Source organism: Oryx dammah, unplaced genomic scaffold, assembly GCF_014754425.2.
Source record: "Oryx dammah isolate SB20612 unplaced genomic scaffold, SCBI_Odam_1.1 HiC_scaffold_29, whole genome shotgun sequence".
Classification (NCBI taxonomy): domain Eukaryota; kingdom Metazoa; phylum Chordata; class Mammalia; order Artiodactyla; family Bovidae; genus Oryx; species Oryx dammah.
Genome location: NW_024070213.1, coordinates 77624686 through 77647405, shown reverse-complemented (window position 1 = coordinate 77647405; position 22720 = coordinate 77624686). Strand labels below are relative to the sequence as shown.

The 22720-nt window shown below is 38.7% G+C and overlaps 1 protein-coding gene across 2 annotated transcripts in view; it reads right to left on the bottom strand.

Moving 5' to 3' along the window:
• CNTN1 (contactin 1) overlaps positions 1-22720 on the bottom strand; it is a 422969-nt gene that overhangs the window by 71118 nt on the left and 329131 nt on the right. For both annotated transcript variants that reach the window (XM_040233499.1, XM_040233500.1), the window contains exons 17-18: positions 11010-11159; positions 820-890 (exon numbers count right to left, since the gene is read on the bottom strand). In XM_040233499.1, the coding sequence (XP_040089433.1) occupies positions 820-890; positions 11010-11159 (221 nt within the window). The remainder of the gene's footprint in view (positions 1-819; positions 891-11009; positions 11160-22720) is intronic.

The window sequence follows — 22720 nt, the reverse complement described above, 5'->3', positions numbered from 1 at the left end:
TTTGACACACATAAAGAATAAAACCTGTTCGTTATTTCTGTAGTTTTTGGAATTTTTTGGAGTCTTAGTTGTGTTCTTTGACCATCAGCAGAGATTACATACTAAAAGTATTTAATGGATACATAGAGCTATATAAGGCATGTTATCTGCATAAATGCCAGATGTCTAATTCAGACACATTTATGTTATCAAAGTTTTCCCCATCCCGAATATCTCTGTCACTTCAAAAATCCAGCTAGGATGCATTATTTTCCAAACATTGTAATCTCTGATATAGAGCTCCCTTTGGGTCATAAAATTTTAATAAAATGTTTTGGATACCTTAATAATAAGTCATTTGTGGGGCCTTCTAAGACTGATCTATAGTGAGAAATTACATGTGCTGATGAAAGTAAGTTTCAAATCAGATAGCAAGGGCCAATTTAAAAACAGATGCTGATACAAAAGATTTTTTAACTGAATCTTTGAAATTTTGAAAGTCCAGAGCAAAAATTATGAATTGCAATTGGGTTACAAGGCCACAGTGAGTACAGAGTACATTTGTCTCTGGAATGAAAGAATTGAATGTTTATTAAATCTTTTGGGCCTAGGCCTATAGATACTATAGCATCAATAATTATTTTTGCATAGGAATGGCACACTAAGCCATAGTAAATTAGGCAAAATCTGGCATGCATTAGAGAAAAAAAATTTATTTTAGTAATTTATTCTTATTTGTTTTTGAGGCATTGTCTTTCATTTTATTTCAGGAAACAAAATGGGTTTGAGATTAAGTGTAGGTAAAGCAACAAATAACATGTGCAACTTCTTAACACTTACCGCCCACGTTATGGTCAGTTCTCTGTTGCTTCCACCCCCACCTCCTACATCTGAAGGAGCCACATTAGGTGCTGAAACAAACAAATAAAACCACAAAAGAGAGGTCATGTGATTTTTTCTGATGTTAGATTTCTTATTCACTTAGAAATCATACACATTTTTTTTTCTTTTACTAGAAAAGACAAGCTGCACACGATACACTCAATTATAATGACAATGCCCCAGAGTTGCTGTAATAATCTGATTTTCTGCCAAGATAAAAATTAATTCAGTGCTATAGGAAATGTGCTAGTTTCCTTCGCCAAAAGGTCGTGAAGCAAATCTGCCTTCCCTTTTTAAATATTTTCTGTGTCCTTTCATTTAATACGATTTTGAAAGATTGGACACATTTTGTTGGAAAAATATTTCACAGCTCTTGTTTTGAACTCTATAAACTTCTAACAACATACTGTTGGGTTAGTTTCGTGCCTCAGTCTACAAATAACTGTTAAGAAATGGAACATGCACGTTAACATAGGATTGTGCTTCCCAAAGATATCTGGAAACATTACAAATGTAACACTGTTCTTGTGTTCTCATTTTCAATGCCTAAATCTCTTCGGGAACGCTGTCCTGTCAGGGCTCTCTCTTACTTCTATCTTTTTATAACATCATTCGATTTTTCAGTGTCTCTGCTGTAGTGACCATCCTTTGTAATCTCTCAGCCTTAAAAATCACCCTATAATACTGCTTTACACTTAACCTCCAAGCCATCTCACCCTTTGTCACTGAGGTGCAAAGAAGAACTGATACATGATTATTTTTGTACTTCATTCTATAATCACTTTTTAACGATGCATAATCTGTTTTCTGTGTCTTCATATTACTGAAATCACTCTCTCAAAAATCACAAAATTGCTTTTAACTACCAAGTCCAGTGGCTTCTTTGTTTTTCTCCAAGTTATTCTCTCTCCTTGGAAGTCCTTCAGGGTGTGTGCTATATATTATCAGATTTGTAGGTGGTTCACTGGCAAAGAATCTGTCTACAATGCAGAAGATGTGGATTCAGTCCCTAGGTTGGGAAGATCCCCTGGAGAAGGAAATGGCAACCCACTCCAGTATTTTTGTCTGGGAAATCTCATGGACAAAATGAATATGCTGGTTTACTTCAACAAAAGATAGTGAAGCAGATTTGCCTTCCCATGTTTTATTTCTTTGAAAACCTATAGTCCATAGGTTACAAAACAGTTGAACATGACTAAAAAATAAGATTAAATACTGTATCTTATTGTAGGCTACATCTCATTGGATTTGCATCTAACTGGAGTTGTACAGATAAATATTAAAGCAGTTTACTCCTGTACTCCAAGCACTTGGAGACCAGCTACCCAGCTACATGGAAGAAGACCGTGTCTTTACTGTGAACACACATTTTCCCACACAACTGCTATGACTCAGTCTGAGATATTATTCCCAGTTCTCTTAAAATTTTAAAGAACAGATGAAATGTCATTTCTTCCTTGACTTTCCCAAATAGTCCTTTCAAAAGGAAACAGCAACACCTTGGAGAGAGTATTTATTTACAGACCCTAATGTAACTGTGATTCTCAAATACTTCAAAATTTCCTCTATGTTAGTCATGAAAATTCTTTGCTGAACTATGTATAGTAATTATATAGAAACAAACAAAATGGAAGCTATTTTTTATATCTATAAAATTATATGGTTTACTTTCTAGATTAAGAAATTAATGTGAAGTTTGAGAGATTTTTTTATTCAACTGTCACCACATGAGAGTTAGAAATTAAATTTAGTGCATGGGGGTGTTAAAAGTTAATTTACTTGTAGCACTTTAGATGAAATACATATTAAAGGAGTCCTCAGGCTTAGAAAAGAAGATAACAACCTCAAGGGCCCTTGCTGAACCATCTGACTTCCGGGATGACAAAACTAAACTTTAAGTCTCACCTTGATACTCAGGGCAGATTGCATCAGCCTGGGACCCCCCACGCCCTGCCCGGGACCCTGCCCGCCTGGCCACCCCTGTTTATCCCCAAACTGCCATCTCAGCTAAAGATTACCCAGAGGCCCTGCCTGACTAAATCTTCCCAAATCACTTCTGCAAAACCTCCCCTTAGATATGAAGCCTTCCTAATCCTGCACCCGCTCAGCCTGGTCGTTAGACCGACTGTCATCCCTCCTTGCCTGAAAAAGGTAACCTGTCTTTGTTGAGGTCATCTTCCTTTCTTCATTGTCTCATCTGGAACTATACCTTACACATACTGAAGGCTGAAACATTAGAATACTCTTGGAAATTCTTTAAACTCCATAACTCATGTTCTGAAGCCTAAACTCTATGTGCTATAGAGAAACAAAAAGCATGTTGTCTTGCAATCAATGGATAAATCAAATTTTGTGTGTTTTAGTATAAATATTGTGGTGACAGACAATTTCAACAGTAACTCCAGAATAATTTTTTATACTGGAATTTGTTGAATCAGTTATTGCCTTCATCAGGGCAAGTATTATTTGCCAAAGCATTTCACTATAATCATTTTTATTGTAATCAATATGAACCTTTCTTATTCAGAAAAGACCTAAAAATAGTCGCTCATGTTATAGTGAATGTTTTTCCTATTTCATAACACTTATTCTAAAGATAATTTTGCTCTTCAAAGATCATCCATTGAGTTCATTATGCTGAAAACAAGACAAACAAAAGCTCAGAAATAAAAGTAGCTCTATCTCTTAACAGAGTGTCTTATACATTACTTGGAATAATAATTGATTTACTTTCCTTCTTTGAGCTTTAATGTTCAGTTGTAAATTTAGCAGCTAAGGGACATTTTTTTTCACAAGGGAATTGGACATATAGCCTATACATCTGACATGAATCTGAAAAACTAGCTGTTCTGTATTTGTATTTAGTCCTGCACTGGACTTGGTCAAATAGTGATTCCGTTCAAAGAAGTAAATTACCCTGAGCACAGGAATTTTATTTAACTTTAGGCTCTAGGGGATTTAACAGTGAGCAAACTAGGCGTTCTCTTAATGATAAATCATTAAAAATAATTTTAATAAATATTTTGAAAAATATAAAGTTCTTGAATTAATCACAAATAAACAATTAAAAGTACTGAGGTTTTTTAACTCATGCTTTTGCCATAATTTCAGTCTAACAGTGATTCCTTAATGACGTTTATAGGACGGCTTTTGAATTTTAGTTGTAGATCTAGAAAATATTTTAAAAGAAAATCAAGCCAATACCATGATTCATCTTTCCTATGTTATGAAACTAATGCTGTCAATTTTATTTTTAGATTTAGCACTTAAATAATTTGCATAGAAGTACCTTTGGGGACTTTAGCATTTTATTTAACAATATGCAGATCACCTTGGAATATATTCTAAATTATAAAAATCTTGGAGTAGAGGCTCTTGACTTAGAATATATTGATTATTCAGTTCTTGTTAATTATTGCTTTAATTTAAATAGCTATTTTTACAGAGATAAAGTTACCAAGGATATATTGGGTTGATCAAAAACAAACATTTGGGTTTTTCCATAATATCATTCAGAAAAACTTAAATAAACTTCCTGGCTAACGAATAGCTTCTTATTTTAATTTGCATCAGAATTTCTTTGTGATTTAAAACAAATTTTTTAGTAAGAAATTCAAAATGGCAAGTAATACTCTAGAATCTAGATAAACAAAGTGATTAAAGTCTTACATCTGCTTTTATTCTATCTGTAAATATATTTTCTTTCTGAAGAGATTAATAAAATTAATAAAGTCAAAAAATTAATAAAATCAAATGAACTGCATATTTGGATATTCAAATGAGTTGCCCATAACCCATGATCTACTGTTCTGATGGTGGAGCATATTGCTAACAATTTTAATGCATCTACCATGTTAAATTGATGCTCTTTGCAGGTGAGGAAGATCCCCTGGGGGAGGGCATGGGGACCCACTCTAGTATTCTTGTCTGGAGAATCCCATGACAGAGAAGCCTAGCAGGCTGTGGTCGATAGCATTGCAAAGAGTCTGATAAAACTGAAGCAATCTAGCACACACGCATTAGATAAAAGAGATATAGGGTCTGAGATAGTTCACAAAAATACTAATGTCTTTAGGGCTTATCAGGCCAAATTTGTTGTTTGCTTATTAATCTAAATTTTGCTGTCAAACAGGAAATTTTAAAGCATGTAACAAAGTAAATTTGTTAATTTCTCAGTGGAATGTTAATCTAAAAACAAGTAATCTGGAGAAAGTTCAGATGGGCAGTAAAGAATGCTACAAACTGAAATAATCATAATAAATAGTAAATTTATTATTAATATAAAGAACTCAGACCAATTATGGATATTTCATTTAAGTGAAAGAATGAACACTTCCCAGTTTATCTCACTGTATTAAAAACAAAAGCATCTAATGCATATGTTAACTTTATTTTTAACAAAACAAATTGCCTTTATTAATGGATTTGTCTATATTTTAATATACAATTATCACTGTAGCTTTGATTACTACTTTTCTTTTCACTATCCTCTATTAATTTACAACTTCCAGAACCATCCTCTTTTCCTTCTTGTTCCTCTCTTTTCCTACAAATAATTTTAAGTACCACTTATAGATACTATGCTGTGCTAAGCACTAAAGTTACAATATGAATAAAATCTGATTTCAGTCCTAAAGATGCTAATATAGTACAAGCTAAATATGTACAACTAGTTTTAATTCATATGTTAAATATCTACAATGCATTAAAAAATCCCCAGTAACAGTTTGCTGGATGAATGTATGAAGTGAAAGTCACTCAGTCATGTCCAACTCTGTGTGATCCCATGGATTGTATAGTCCATGGAATTCTCCAGACCAGAATACTGGAGTCAGTAGCCTTTTCCTTCTCCAGGGGATCTTCCCAACACAGGGATCCAACCCAGGTCTCCCACATTGCAGATGGATTCTTAACCAGCTGAGCCACAAGGAAAGCCCAAGAATACTGGAGTGGGTAGCCTATCCCTTCTACAACTGGGGTCTCCTGCATTGCAGACAGATTCTTTGCCAACTGAGGTATGAGGGAAGGACAAGATGAAAGTATGAATGAATGTAAGAAAGTCCAGTGTATTAAGACTCATCTAGAACTTCGAAAGGATTTTTATATATCACACCTAACTGGGTACTCAGGTTAGCACTTTTGAAACAAGATTTTTCTATTGTATTATTAGTGACAGCTACTGAATTTAATATAGTATCTTACTGGCTATTAAATATGTTCTTGATATCATTCTTCTCCTTTATCAAACATATCTAAAAGATAAAAGTGTATGAAAGAGCAGAATAGCTTCATTGGACATGAAATTAAAGTTCTAAACATGGTATGAAAGCATTGATTCCAGTGTTATAGTATTTTTTCTCTTTTCCTTCTTAGTTGTGTCTGGTAAATAAATGGCAAAAGCTTTCAAAGCAAACCTGAGTACACCATTTTAGGATACTGACTTGCCAGCTGTACCCGCAGAGCTATTAACCATGAGGGTTTGGTCTTACAATGACATATCACTTTGAAGGATGCTTTTCTTATCTCTCATTTACAGTCAAAATTAAATGGGTTACAAACACATCTTCTAATTCTTCATTTGGGACCATCCATTTTATAATGCACTTGTCTGAAACCAAAGAATATACCCAACTGTGCCTTGTGATCCTAACATTAAGTAATTGGACAGATAAGGGTGTATGCTGCACAGATAATGCCCTGTCTTTCAGTCAGCATAATGAGGCACACAGTACCCTTCCCATCAAATGGGAACTCTTCTTTATCTCATATAACAAATGCTGGCATCTCTTAGAGACTTGATATAATGGTACATGACAAGACAAATAACCCCCTGTTTCAGAAAGTATTTTTTTGTAAGGATAAAAAATATAAATGTCCAATTTTATGAATACTCAATTTTTCAAAAGCAGGATGAAAGAAAAAACAGCAATTAAAGAGAAAGTCTGTTGAATTTTATTGTATTAAATATATAGACATATTCTTGTTAAGATGATTGAAATTATATGATTCTCTACTATGTTTAGAAAAATGGAAACATTACCAAAGTTGGTGATATATTACAGAGTAGATATATTTTCTTATAAGCATATTAAAGCATAAAATGAGCATTGAGACCATATTAAAAATTTGATTCAGCAAATATTACGTATTGGAAAGTACTAACTTTGCTTTCCTTACATGTTTCTAATCATTAAAAGATTTCATAAGGTAAATAATTTCCACTTAGAGGTGAAAAAATTGAGGTTTAGGGAGGTTGAGTAATGTGTCTCCAACCACGGAGATTTTAAATGGTGGAACTAATATTCTACTAAAGGATCAATGTCCCAGAACTTTAATACTGTACATTGTCCTTCTAGGAAGTTGTTTAAGAATAAAGCTTTTATTATTACAAAGCCCTTAATTTGAATTCCAGCTCTGCTTCACATTAACTGAATGGGATCTTGACTTTGTCTGTAAATTAGAAATAATAATACAAGTGAATAAAGTTATTGTGGGAATTAAATGGAGCAATGAAAGTAGAGCGTTTAGCACTCTGAGATAACACACAGAAAGTACATAAATGATAGTAGGCATAAAGTTAATTAATAAAGGATATAAAATATTTTCTTATGAAAAGTTAATGATGTATTAGAGAGTATAGGCTTTATTTTTTCACAATTGAAAGGAATGCATCATTTCACTATATCACTATAGAGTCATATCTTGCATTGTGAATAAGACTGTTATTACTTCATGTGTTTGTTTTGTGTTTGAAGGCTTTTAAGAGAAGTTGTTTTCCAAGCACACTAGAGAGAGAATTAAGTCCTTAACAAAATACATTTCAGGAAAAACAGTGTTAGAGGTGATACTTAATGAGGTGATGCCAAAAGTTATTGGTTGAAAGTAATAACCTTACCAAAATTTTAGGTTTGATATCACTCTGAAACAAATTGTTCCAGCATTTCTAAAGATAAGAAAACATTAAGGTTGGAAAGTCTTCAGAGTTACATGAAAACTCCTGGCAAAATGCACATCAAAAAGTATTCTAGTCTTTTAAATATGATGTTAAATATAAATTATGTTCAGAGTTTCACATATGAAAGACTTAGATTAAATCTTTCTGTCTGAACATGTTTATTGTTGCTCTTAAAAACATATTTCATTTAATTGATTCTACACCGAGATTAAAAAATAAAAAATCTAAATTCTTATGATAATTCTGGCCAGATGATCAGTCAAAGTATATTAAAGCAATAAGTTTTGAAATAAATAATTTTTTGGTAACAAAATTTCTCAGAAGGAAAGGGGAGGGTCTACTAACATTGTCAATGCCAGAGAAAATATCTTCCCTCCCCACGAACAATGTTATTTTTGGATTAGAATTAATTCACATTTTACTGGTCAACATAGGACAGAAAATTAATCAAGCTCCATGAAATTAGAAAAAAAAAGCTTATATCTGAGGTAAATCTGTTATAATTTTTAACTGAAATTTGTTTATTTTGACTGATAATCATTTGATATTTTTGCAATTTTATTTAGAAAATGAATACTTGTTGAAGCAAGTACATGATCTCGCAGCATGAATTATGTGGTTTAAACCACCAGTCAGATAATGTCCCAGTTCTTTTTTATTTTTGATTTTCAAGAAGGGACAACTGTGTTCAGTTCATCACATAGAAGCTTCTATTACAAACATAGGAGGCTTTAATAATAAAAACCAAACTCAAGGATCCTGGCTATCTGGTATCTGCATTCTCTAAAGCTGCAATTTATATTATCTCTGTATCCTAACAAGATTTCTGTAAGGTAGAGTAAAAGAAACAATTGTGTTCATTTCACAGGTGGATATATGAAGGCAAATAAAAATGTTATTTAAGTCATATATTTTTGTAATTGAGAATGAAATGTGAACTTCTACTATAACACTAATAAAATTTCATATAAATGACTGTGCTTTTAAAACCTGCTTGAGAAACCACCTTTAAGAGAGAAAGTTGAATGTATCAGGTCTGGATCTGAATTCTGAATCTTGAAAATAATAGTTATACCAACCTAGGCAAACTATTTAGTGTCTCTGAGTCTACTGCTTATTAATGAGTATTGGATTATAATACCTTCCATTAAAGCTATTAAAAAGCTAAGATCATGGCATTTGGCCCCATTACCACATGGCAAATAGAAGAGGAAAAGGTGGAAGCAATGACAGATTTCCTCTATTTTGGCTTTAAAATCATTGTGGCCAGTGACCATAGCCATGAAATCAGAAGACAATTGCTTCTTGGCAGGAAAGGTATGACAGACCTGGAGAGTGTGTTGAAAAGCAGAGAAATCACTCTGCAGACAAAGGTCAGTATAGTCAAGGCTATGGTCTTCCTAGTGGTCATGTAGGGTTGTGAGAGCTGGACTGTAAAGAAGGCAGAGGGCCAAAGAATTGATGCCTTTGAACTGTGGTGCTGGAGAAGACTCCTGAGAGTTCCCTGGACTGTAAGGAGATCAAACCAGTCAATCTTAAAGAAAATCAACCCTGGATATTCATTAGGACTGATGCTGAAGCTGAAGCTCTTATTTTGGTCAACTGATGTGAACAGCTGAATCATTGGAAAAGTCCCTGCTTCTGGGAAAGCTTGAGGGCAGAAGGAAAAGAGGGCATCAGAGGATAAAATAGTTGAATGCCATCTCCGATCAAATGGACATGAAGTTGGGCAAACTCCAGGAGATGGTGAGGGACAGGGAAGCCTGGTGTGCTGCTGTCCATGGGGTTGCAGAGTCAGACACAATTGGGCGACTGAACAATAACAACAATATAATACCTACCTCGAAACATTATTAGGAGGATTAACTGAAATGTATGTGAAAATACTCAGCATAGATCAGTATTTTAGTGTTTCTATTCTTTTTTTTATTATAGAATCATCTGTTTTATCTGGTAAACTACATGAAGTTACATGAAACTTTAAGAGAGAGTTTACTGATGGCAGTCTCCGTGAATAGGTTAGCATTAAAAACTAAAGACAGTACAATTCATAATTATATTTAGAAGTTAGGCCAAGGGATTGATGTAGCCAGAAATGTGGATAAATGTTATTAAGATAACAGCAGAATTTTAATGGCGTTCTGTCATCCATTTAAAATATTTTTCCCCAAATAAAGCACTGAAGTTTGGCAAGGCATAGTAAAAATAAACAGACTCAGAGAGTCTACAAAACATTTTCTTTTTCATAGACAAGGAATGATACAGAAAAGTTATTATTAGAATCAGAACAATATTTTTGCCCAGAAATGCAAGGGGGAAGGAAAACAGAGTGGAATATTTCTTGTATGAACAGTTATTAAAATGGAGTTGGTTTTCAGCATAAAAATTGAACCTAAATTGGAAGACTAGCTATGGTTAAGCTGAAAAGAGCACATTTAGAGTGACACTTAATACTCAAAAGAACATAACTATTTCTAAGGTGCTCTGACTCCCCAGGTGTACAGATCTGAGAGTCTCCTTCACTTTCTCTCCACAACCTGCTCATCCTACTCTCCTGCCCATACTTCCATCTATGTGACCATTCAGTTATAAATGTCTCTGAAAGACAGAAGAAAATGTGAGCCTTCTAGATCAAGGAAATTGTTTACATGACTCTGCCTGGTTAAGATTCACAATTTACATTAAAATTTATATTCTAAATGGGCTTCCTTGGTGGCTCAGATGGTAAAAAATCTGACAGCAATGTGGGAGACCCAGGTTTGATCCCTGGGTAGGGAAGATCCCCTGAAGAAGGGAATAGCAACCCACTCCCGTATTCTTACTTGGGGAATTCCATGGACAGAGGAGCCTGGTGGGCTACAGTCCATGGGGTCACAAACAGTCAGACATGAATGAGAGACTAACTTTCACTTATATTCTAAACGCCAAATTCATTTAAGTAGTGTCTAGATGATCACAGACTTACCTTTATTTACCTCTTTCCCATTAGTTATGTAAAAATATTTTAAAGCTTCATATCTTCTCTTTTGATTTTTGACTTCTTGGCACATAATGTGCACACATATGTGAAATACATATATATACATTTTTAATTACTTACTTCACAGCATTATTTCCAAACATGTTCAATTATGTATTAAAGTATCACTGAATTTATACAACTTTTAAATTTTAAAACGTTTTTTCTACATACCAGCGCCATCTGTTTTAATTTTGTTTGATGGTATACTGGGCTCTCCTATACCCAACGTATTTGTTGCTACCACACGAAATTCATATTCCATCCATGGGATTAAATCCACTGCTCTTGCTGCCTCCATGTTTCCTTCAATACTTGGGGGATCTAAATAAAACAAATATTAAATAGAGAATGTTAGTTGAGTAATATCACTTATAATTCCCTATTTTTATTTTACTCTTTTGAGAAAATGGCACATATTCCACTAAGTCAAATATAAATAAAAACTAGGATGACAACATGTTAATTACATTTAAAAAAGTAGGAAGAGAGGTCCTTAAGAAAATCTTAGACCTTAGAAAGACAGACACACATATGTATCATTGATTTAGTAAGTATAGGTCAGGAGCACTAAGACTCTGCTCTTCTAACTGACTCCCAGTTCAGGTCTTTGCTGCTAGTCCACCGGCTACACTCTGAACACTGAGAATATGTGTTCTGAAGACAGAATCCAGAAAAATTCTTGATGTGAGGGTATGATTCAGGAAGTTAAATTTTTTCTGGACTCAAACTGATATAGTGTATGGATAGCAAATGATTCATTACAGTACCTATATGTTTATACCTTTTTGTTGTTAGCTTTTTAGATTTAAACCCAAATCATTTGAGCCAGTTATTAATAAATGTTAAAATAATTCATTCAGATTTATTTAATATTCAGAATTTATGCTACTAGATATTAACAGGAAAATTATACCTTAGGGGTAAGATATGCTTCAAGATTGCTTATTAAGTTGAGGTATTAGAAAACATACAACTAAGGCAGGACCATAAATTATTTTAAGTTCAGTTCAGTTCAGTTCAGTCACTCAGTTCTGTCCAACTCTTTGTGACCCCATGAATCGCAGCACGCCAGGCCTCCCTGTCCATCACCAACTCCTGGAGTTCACGCAAACTCATGTCCATTGAGTCAGTGATGCCATCCAGCCATCTCATCCTCTGTCATCCTCTTCTCCTCCTGCCCCCAATCCCTCCCAGTATCAGAGTCTTTTCCAATGAGTCAACTCCTCGCATGAGGTGGCCAAAGTACTGGAGTTTCAGCTTTAGCATCATTCCTTCCAAAGAACACCCAGGACTGATCTCCTTCAGAATGGACTGGTTGGATCTCCTTGCAGTCCAAGGGACTCTCAAGAGTCTTCTCCAACACCACAGTTCAAAAGCATCAATTCTTCGGCACTCAGCCTTCTTCACAGTCCAACTCTCACATCCATATATGACCACTGGAAAAACCATAACCTTGACGAGATGGACCTTTGTTGGCAAAGTAATGTCTCTGCTTTTGAATATGCTGTCTAGGTTGGTCATAACTTTCCTTCCAAGGAATAAGCATCTTTTAATTTCATGGCTGCAGTCACCATCTGCAGTGATTTTGGAGCCCCCCAAAATAAAGTCTGACACTGTTTCCACTGTTTCCCCATCTATTTTCCATGGAGTGATGGGACTAGATGCCATGATCTTAGTTTTCTGAATGTTGAGCTTTAAGCCAACTTTTTCATTCTCCTCTTTCACTTTCATCAAGAGGCTTTTTAGTTTCTCTTCACCTTCTGTCATTAAGGATGGTGTCATCTGTATAAGTTAGTTCTCCTAAAATATTTTTTAGGGCTTCCCTAAAAAATTCTTCAACTGTAAAGAATCTGCCTGTCAATACGATTTCAAACCCTGGGTTGGGAAGATCCCCTGGAGAATGAAAAGGCAACCCACTCCAGTATTCTTGCCTGGGAAATCCCATAAATAGGGATTATTTATTTATCTATCTATTTATTTATTAATCCAGGTGAGCAATAGTTTGTTGGACATGGCTTAGCCACTAAACAACAACAAAAAAATACTTTCACATGTCTTTAATAATCAATCTACACATACATACACATCTAAAACAGATGTACATCATTTATTTGAAAAATGTGTTCCCTTAGGCTTGCATATGACTCATTATCTTATTACTTAGGCAATTCCTAAATTTTTATCTAACACTGAAGACCATGAATACGTAGCTTTTTAAGATACTGTACCAACTGTCACCATAAATGCTAAGCATCACAATGTCAGTTTCTACTTTTGGACAAATTCCTATATGGCTCAGCCTATCCCATGTGTCACGATGTCACATGTGGCAGAACTCTCCTAGACACTAATTTTACCATCCAATGTCTTATTTTGTTAAGGACTTGTTTTATATATTTGACATATTTTTGACATTCTGATTAAAACTTTGGCTTTGTTTTGCCTTTGTTGTAATTCTGCCTCTTTATCTTCTGTCTCCTCCACCACACTCTCACACCATATCAGAATCTGTTTGTCTTATTTCATATACATAAGAACTAATTTTAGGTAATTGGAAGAGGGAAGATGAAGTTTTGAATGTGCAGGACTCTTCACAGAGAAAGGGAAAACACAGGGCTCATTGTTATGACACTGGGTAGAGTCTTCCTCACTAGACGCCTTTTAATGATTTTGAGCTTCCATGATTTGAATGGTGATTGTCCCTCCCCCTCCAAAAGATATGTCTATGTTCAAATCACAAGAACCTTGAATGTGACTTTGTTTTGCAAAGAATTTATCAATCATTTTAATTTTAAGACTAAAACCAAGTTAAAAATCTTTGGCTAAAATCATCCTGGATTATCTAGATGGATCCTAAATCCAATGACCAATGTCCTTATAAGAGAAACACAACAAGGAAACATAGAGAAGAGGGCGAAATGTGACCACAAAGGCAAAAGTGAAGTGAAGCAGCCACATGCCAAGGAGTATTTAGAGCCTCTGGAAGCTGGAAAAGGCAAGGAATGGGTTGTTCCCTGAGATCCTTGGAGGCGGTACAGCACTGCCAGCACCATGATTTTGTACTTCTGTTGTTGTAAACCACCAAATCTGTGGTAACATGTTATGACAGCTGCTGCTGCTAAGTCATTTCAGTCGTGTCCAACTCTGTGCGACCCCATAGGTGGCAGCCCACCAGGCTCCTCCGTCCCTGGGATTCTCCAGGCAAGAACACTGGAGTGGGCTGCCATTTCCTTTTCCAATGCATGAAAGTGAAAAGTGAAAGTGAATTTGCTCAGTCATGTCCAACTCCTAGCAACCCCACGGACTGCAGCCCACCAGGCTCCTCCGTCCATGGGATTTTCCAGGCAAGAGTACTGGAGTGGGATGCCATTGCTTTTTCCATTATGATAGCCCTAGGGAATTAATACCGAGATTTAGATGCAGAGACTGGTGGAAATATCTGTGGGTTTGTGAGTCTGGAAAGTACAAGTTAAAAAGTATAACAGAAAGGTCAAGGAGGTAGTTGGATATTCTCCTCTGCTACTTGTGCTGCAAAACCCCAGCCCCATTTAAATGTCTGAAGAATGGAAATGTTGAAACTGTTCTAAAGGTCCTTTCTTGGCAAGGGCATGGTGCTCTCAAGATGGTAAAACCTACAATGGGGTTTTTCTAAGCAGCTGGGCAGTCAACAGGTAGGGGCAGGTGGAGTCTGGGTCAGAACAGGAATACTCTGATGGATGTGCGGTAAAAACTGCAGCTGATAAACTGATTCCAAACATGCACGAAGGTCCAATACTAAAATATCTCCAAACAAATGGAAGTTCAGGAGTATGTCCTGAGTAGAAAGTCATACTTGACTACAGAAAATATTTGGAAGAATGGTGAGAGATAAAGAAAAATCAACTGGAGTCAATATAGGGTAAGTTTTAGATTCCAGATGAAGACGTAAGATCTGTGACTAAATGAAGTCTGAGGTAAAGAAAGAAGAACAAGCAAAGAGCCTTGGAGTTACATTACAACCATGAGAGGACAGGCCTCAGTGGGAAACCCTTGGCTCAGTGATGCAAATGACTTTCAAAACAGGAAGTTGGAAGTGGGTGTTAGGAAGATAGACTTTCAAGATGTACCTTATGAATAATTAAAGAAGGAATTTGACATCAATAAGCTAATAATATATCTACAAATATAGCTAAAGGTGTAAAAGCTCCTCTTTTTAGAAACAAAAACCAGTTATGATCATTCTTATTAATATACACTAACATCAGCACCTATGAGATGGTAAGGTTCTAAAACAAAAAAGTTTTTGTCATATCTTTACAATACTCCCTGTAGAAAACCATTTATATAAGTAGTAGGCCTAATCTAGCAAAAATGACTAATACCAATCATTTTAGAAAAACGTATCTAGAATTAAATGTGGTTCTGTATCTGGCCTGCTTTCCATCCCCAGAAGGGGTCAGGACTTTTGACTCATACCACATCACCAGAACAGGATTTAAAAGTTTGCTTTCTAATTTCTTTTTTCCTGTCCAATCTTGAGCTAAGCAGCCCATATCACCATTTTACAATTAGAACCTCAAGATTGGCTATGTCCATACCAGGCCATACTCATAATATATCTCTATGTCCCACTTATTTACTCCTATTTGTCATTTATGGATATATATCTCCATATATATGTTTGTGTTTCTTTTACTTCTTAATCATATTTTGGGGCCACTCAGTGCTTCGTATACCTAGTATGCTGTCTTGTAGGTAAAAGTACTTGATAAATATTTGTAGAAATTGTAAATAAATACAAATACAGAAATTGTGCTTATTTAGAGTCTACAATGTCTCAGCACAACCATGTGTATAGCAATCACTTTATTTTCTCCTTTAACCCTGAATCAGGCAGGCTACTGGTAGTAGAAGAGAGGGCATTATATTACTTGAACCCTCCAAAAAATATCCATGCTTTCTGGCTTTTATATCTATATTCAACTGATAAATTATCCTACCTTGTCTGAGCTACCATGGCTTCCCTGGTAGCTCAGACGGTAAAGCATCTGCCTGCAATGCAGGAGACCTGGGTTCGATCCCTGGGTCGGGAAGATCCTCTGGAGAAGGAAATGGCAACCCGCTCCAGTATTCTTGCCTGGAGAATTCCATGGACAGAGGAGGCTGGTAGGCTACAGTCCATGGGATCAAAAAGAGTCGGACACGACTGAGCAATTTCACTTCACTTCACCTTGTCTAAAGCAGAAGATAAAGCTCGTCTCCATTCTCTTAAGCTCTCTCCCATTCTCTTTAAGTCTGAGTTGGTCCTTTCTGATTTCTCTCCTCCACTGCTACTGTGTTTTACCTCATTTTTATTCATTTTATTCATAGCCCTAAATGTTCCTATAAAAGGATTTGTACCTCTTGTAATTGTATCCAATCCCTTTAGCTTTGGTAGAAGCTACTGGATGTATTTTATTTTTCCAAAACCACCCACACAGATAGGTTGGAAACAAAGGTCATCTTTCCTTTGGAAAGAGTTCCATGCCCCTAGCCAAATGGACAATAATCAGGAGCAGAGGGACTCTGCACCACCTTTCTTCAGCCAAGTCTCTTGCAACCTGTTTGCTATTTCTGGAGTCAGAAAGAGAGGTGAGTACTTTGCACAGCAGAGGCAAGTACCCAGAATTAGGACTGAGAGCTCAAGTTCCTGAGTTTCAACTGAGTCAGTTCAGAGTCAGGTCACTTTTTACAGATATCAGTGTAGAAAATCAGAGTTTTAACTGTATAAGATCAGAGGCTTCTCTCTGTTTTAAAAAAAAAAAAAGGTACAATATTATATTGAAGGAAGAAACAGACAGAACAGGCTCCATCTTGAAAGCAGGACTCCATCTTTGGCCAGACTGTGGACTTTGAGCTATATGCCCAGTATTTATGGAAATGACATACCAACTGGAAAACCAGATCCCCGCCCCCCCACCCCCCACCATGGAAGAGCCCCAGGGCTCATATTTAGACTCTCATCGCCTGAAAGAATACACGAACTATCTGTGTAACCAAATAGAATCATAAATTCTATTATGCTTATTTGGGTATGACCACAGGCTTATTGATAATTGTCCACTGTTAACTACCTAGGCTTAAGGCATATGAATCATGGATTAACTCTGATTGTATCTTTCTTTTCCTTTGCTCAGACTAGTTTCAGAGAATTTGGGTAGGTGGATTTGAACACGTACACTTAGGGTATACGAGATTTTCACAAAAGCTGGTCAGTGTCCTTGGCTAAGAGGAGACGCTGCCTTGGGCCCGCGGTGTAATAAACTGCACTTCACTATCTGCCATCGTCCTTCTGAGTGAGTTTGTTTCCTGGAATGCGTGGCTACAACATTTGGTGTATTGGCCAGGAAACTCCTCACTTTGAGGAGACAGGTCTCATTTGAGGCCACCCAGAGGCACTGGCAACCCACTCCAGTACTCTTGCCTGGAAAATCCCATGGACGGAGGAGCCTGGTAGGCTGCAGTCCCAGGGGTCACTAAGAGTCGGACACAGCTGAGTGACTTCACTTTCACTTTTCACTTTTATGCATTGGAGAAGGAAATGGCAACCCACTCCAGTATTCTTGCCTGGAGAATCCCAGGGACAGAGGAGCCTGGTGGGCTGCCATCTATGGTGTTGCACAGAGTCAGACCCGACTGAAGCGACTTAGCAGCAGCAGCAGTAGCAGAGACTTTGTGGCTTGAATCTTTTAGAAGGGGGAAGGCGCCTCACCTCTCTGGAAGAATTCAGCCTTTCAATGCCCGGTTTCTTCGCTTTGGCAGGTAGTGAATGGCAGCAAGGGAACCAAGTGCTCAGATGAGGAGGAACCCACCCAGCAGGGTGGAAGAGGGGGCCTGATCACCACCCCCTGGGAGGCACTAGAAGGGGGCACGGACCCACAGGAGACTGGAATAAACAGGTGGCAGTGATTGCTTGGTACACAGGTTGACAAGTGTTTTACGGGCTTAGGAAGGAAATTTGTGAAGATCATTTAGGAGGTGGTATCCGTGCCATCTTGGGGAAAATTATTACCAAGAAATCGCCAGGGGATTTTTAGGAGAAGAAAGTTGGTCCTTGTGTGCTTGTATTCTACCCTCCCCCAGGAGGTGTCCCATCTGCTGTGAAATTCTTGATGCCCTCGGAATTGTCAGGCTAGAAGGAGGGGAATACATAAGTGAGTAAAATTGGCTTTTCCAGAGATAGCCTAGGACATGGAATATTTAACCCATCTGTGTTTTCATCTGCACATGATCAAGTCCACCAAGGCAGAAAGGACTTTTAAATTTAAGGGAGAGACAGTCTTGGACCATGTGGTGTTCTGGTTTGGCCATGCTGACTGGAAGGTGAAGACATGCTGATCCTCCTTCTCCCTCTGGGATCTAGCAAGTAAGGCTCTTCTTACCTCAATTAGGAAGGAGGTGTAATGGCAATTTAAGTGTTTCATTGAGTGGAAATATCAGAAGTACATAGGGTACTGAGAACTTCATAGTCACAACAAAAAAGAAAAGTAGAAGAAGGTCCAAGAAGGTAAGCAAGATGAGGGAAAGTGAATCTAAGGCAATTGTATTGGAGTGCATGATTAAAAATTTAAAGAAGGGATTTGGAGGAGACAGTGGGGTAAAGATGATGCCTAACTGCCTCCACATACTCTGTGAGGTCGAATGGCCCCCTATGGCAGTAGGATGGCCACCAGGGAACAACATGAACTTAAAAATAGTGGAAGCAGTCTATACAGTAGTCACAGGAGAGCCAGGACACCTGGATCAATATCCACATATTGACTCGTGGCTAGGGTTAGCTCAAGACCCTCCTACTTGGACAAGGTTCTATATTCCAAAAGGGAAAGGGAAAAATATTAATGGCACAAAAATTAACTGATGATAAAAAAGGAAATTCTACAGAATTTGGACAGGGATGACCTGACCAACCTAGATATCATATTAAAAAGAAGAGACATTACTTTGCCAACAAAGGTCTGTCTAGTCAAGGCTATGGTTTTTCCAGTGGTCATGTATGGATGTGAGAGTTGGACTGTGAAGAAAGCTGAGCGCTGAAGAATTGATGCTTTTGAACTGTGGTGTTGGAAAAGACTCTTGAGGGTCCCTTGGACTGCAAGGAGATCCAACCAGTCCATTCTAAAGGAGATCCGTCCTGGGTGTTCATTGGAAAGACTGATGCTGAAGCTGAAACTCCAATACTTTGGCCACCTCATGCGAAGAGTTGACTCATTGGAAAAGACTCTGATGCTGGGAGGGATTGGGGGCAGGAGGAAAAGGGGATGACAGAGGATGAGATGGTTGGATGGCATCACCAACTCAATGGACATGAGTTTGGATCAACTCCGGGAGTTGATGATGGACAGTGAGGCCTGGCATGCTGCAATTCATGGGGTCGCAAAGAGTCGGACACGACAGAGTGACTGAACTGAACTGAACTGAACTGACTCCTCCCCCATACTGGATAATGACGTGCCCGCCTCCCAGTGCTCCACCAGGACTGGAGGCCACCTTAATGCCCAATCCAGGGCCAGGTGAAATTCCTGCAGCAGCCTCTGCTCTTTTGCCAGCTCTCCCAGAGATTGTAGAGCCACCATTTTGGCAGGCTCCGATGCCACTGATGGAGACCTTTGGTCAATGCTCCAAGAATTCCATCTCAGCCAGACCTCCTAGATTGTATCCACCTCTCTCAGTGAGTACTGATGGGAAGGGGGAAGAAAACACAGGAATTAGACAGAAGCTGCACTCCACCAAGGAACAGGGGGAAAGAACCCCACTACAGATGCCCCTCAGAGAGCTACAACAGCCTCCAGTTCAGGACGCATGTGGGCACTACCATCACCCCCTGTAGCCTATTATTTTCCTCTACAGGTATATTAAACTGGCAGAGACACCCCCTACCATACTCGGGGGAGCCACAAGCCATGATTAGGCTAATGGAGACTATTTTTTGAACCCACCAACCTACATGGGATGACATAATCCAACTACTAGTCTCCCTTTTTAGCGCTGAGGAAAGACACAGGATCCTAACTGAGGTCAGAAAATGGTTAAGAGAAATGGCACCTGAGGGTACTGCAAACCTGCAGTGGTGGGCAGAACAAGCCACCCCCAAAGAGAGGCCCAATTGGGACTGTAACACAGAGGAAGAGAGGGGCCACCTGGAGAACTATTGGGCAGCTCAAGAGGGGGGCCCTGAAAACCTATGAGTATGGCAAAACTCTCCAAAGTGATTCAACAGGAAAGTGAATCACTCTCTGAGTTCTACGAAAGACTGTGCAAGGCCTGTAGACTTTATATGCCAATAGATCCAGAGGCTGCTGGGTCTCAGATGGTAATAAATGCAGGCTTTGTGTCTCAAGCCTATCCCAAAAATGTCAGATGGGGGACACCAAGTGACTCATGAATTTTTATATATCTCTGAATGCCCAGTACCTTTGTTGGAAAGAGACTTGCTAAATTGGAGGCACAAATGACCATTCCCCCCACAAAGGACCCACTCTTCGAGCGAGATCAACCACCTATTTACTCTTCCTCTCTGTAACCCCCAAGATGAATGGAGGTTGCATGATCTCCCAGAAGGGAAACCAGACAGGCTAAACAGTCGAGAGAGAAAGAGAGAGAGAGAGAGAGAGAGAGAGAGAGAGAGAGAGAGAGAGAGAGATAAAACAAAAAATCCCTGAGGTCTGGGGGGAAGACACCCCCCCCCCCCCCGAGGCTTGCAAAACAAGTCCCACTGGTAATAGAACTCAAACCCAGTACAATTACATTAGCACCCGCCTTGGGCCTGCCAGACCTATATAAACTGTTTACTCTTTACCTGACTGAAAAGGACAAGGTGGCTATGGGAGTGTTGTCTCAGACTATGGGGACATGGGACAGACCCATGGCTTATCTCTCGAAATGGCTGGACAATATTGCCATTGGGTGGCTGGGATGCTTATGGGCAGTTGCTGCAGTTGCCTTATTGGTCCGGGAGGCAACCAAGCTGACTTTGGGCCAATATTTGATCGTAAAAGTCCCGCATGAGGTCAACACTCTCCTGCGAGGGGACCCCCATAAATGGCTGTCAACATCCCAGATTACTCAATACCAGGGACTGTTATGTGAAAACCCCCATGTTACTATTGAGCCTTGTCAGGCTCTGAATCTGGGCACTCTCCTTCCTGTGGAAGAAGGTGGGCCCTCACATGACTGCAAGGAAATATGCCAGCAGACCTGACTTTAGAGACCAGCCAATCCCGGACCCAGATTTGGTCCTGTACACCAATGGCACCAGCCTGGTTGAACAAGGACAATGGCTGTTGGGATATGCAGTAGTCATGGAAGAAACCATCTTTGAGGCTCGCTCTCTGACATCACACTGGTCCGCTCAATGGGCTGAACTATATGTTCTAATCCAGACCCTCCAGCTGTCAAAAGGACAGAATCTCAGAACTGCACTGCCTGCTCACAAGCCTGCTGCCTCTGGCACAAACAGAAATCTCTGAGGATTCAGCTAAAAGGCACACTGGCCTTTGAACACCTGGAAGTGGACTTCACTGAAATGAAACCTCACCAACACTACAGTTACCTGCTGGTCATGGTATGTACATTCTTGGGATGGGTAGAAGCTTTTCCTACCCGGACTGAAACAGCATCAGAAGTAGCCCAGTGCCTGCTTAGGGAGATAGTTCTCAGATTTGGATCTCCTACCAGCATTGGATCGGACAATGGTATGGCTTTTGTAGCTGATTCAGTACAGCAAGTAAGCAAAACTTTAAACATCAAGTGGAAATTACATACAGCATATATGCCCCAGAGTTCTGGGATAGTGGAAGGAACCAACCAGACACTTAAAGAGACACTCTCCAACTGGATCATAGAGACTGACTGCTCCTGGATGGACTTGTTTCCAACGGCTCTGCTCAGACTCAGGATGACTCCACGGTCCCATGGCTATTCTCCATACAAAATTGTGTATGGGAGGCCCTCTCCCATAATAAAACAGGTGTCAACAAACTTGCCTCAGGTAAGGGGAGATGAGATTTCACAGCAGATGGAACAACTGGGTAAGGTAATAAAGCAGGTAACTAAGTTTGTACAAAAAAGGGTGCCACTCCCCCTTGGGGAATAGATTCATGAATTTGTGCCCGGGGATCAGGTGTGGGTCAAGGACTGGAAACATGACTCCTTGGCCCCACATTGGAAGGATCCATTTACTGTTCTAGCCACCCCTACAGCAGTTAAAGTTGCAGGTGTCACTCCCTGGATCCACCACGTGAGGATGAAGAGAACATACCACGCAGACCCAGAAAATGCTGAGTGGACTGTGCAGAGGGACCCCACTGACCCTCGAGAGACTAAGATCATCCAAGAAGAAGAAGGAAAAGAAGATCCTGGACAAGCCCCTTCAGGATGAAGCTGCATAATCAACTCCTGCTGCTTGGCCTCATCAACATGATTTTGAATTTAACTTCTCTTTCAACTCAGGACAATGTTTTCATCTCATGGGCACATTCCTACGTGGACTTCCACAACACCTCCAGCTGCTAGGTATGTGGGGCTATGCCTCTGTCTGTGATGGATGGACTTCCTTGGTGGGTGTCACTGCTCTGCCAAGGAGATTTTAAACCACTCCGCTCATTTCTGGGATGACAAAAAGAGACTTTCCTTTCTCTTGTTAATCATAATCTCTCCCTGCTCTCTTGGTAAGCCAGACCTACAGTCAATAGACTTGGGTCATGGGGTTATGTTTGATGTAAACACCAATTTCATAGAAGTAACAAAAGCCTTATTTACATGCTAGGTGGACAAGATCTGTGTTTCAATGGTATGAGTATATTGCTGCCTTATTCATACTGTTGAGGCCTGATAGAGGCCATGACTAAAATAGGCTGGAGCAAGCA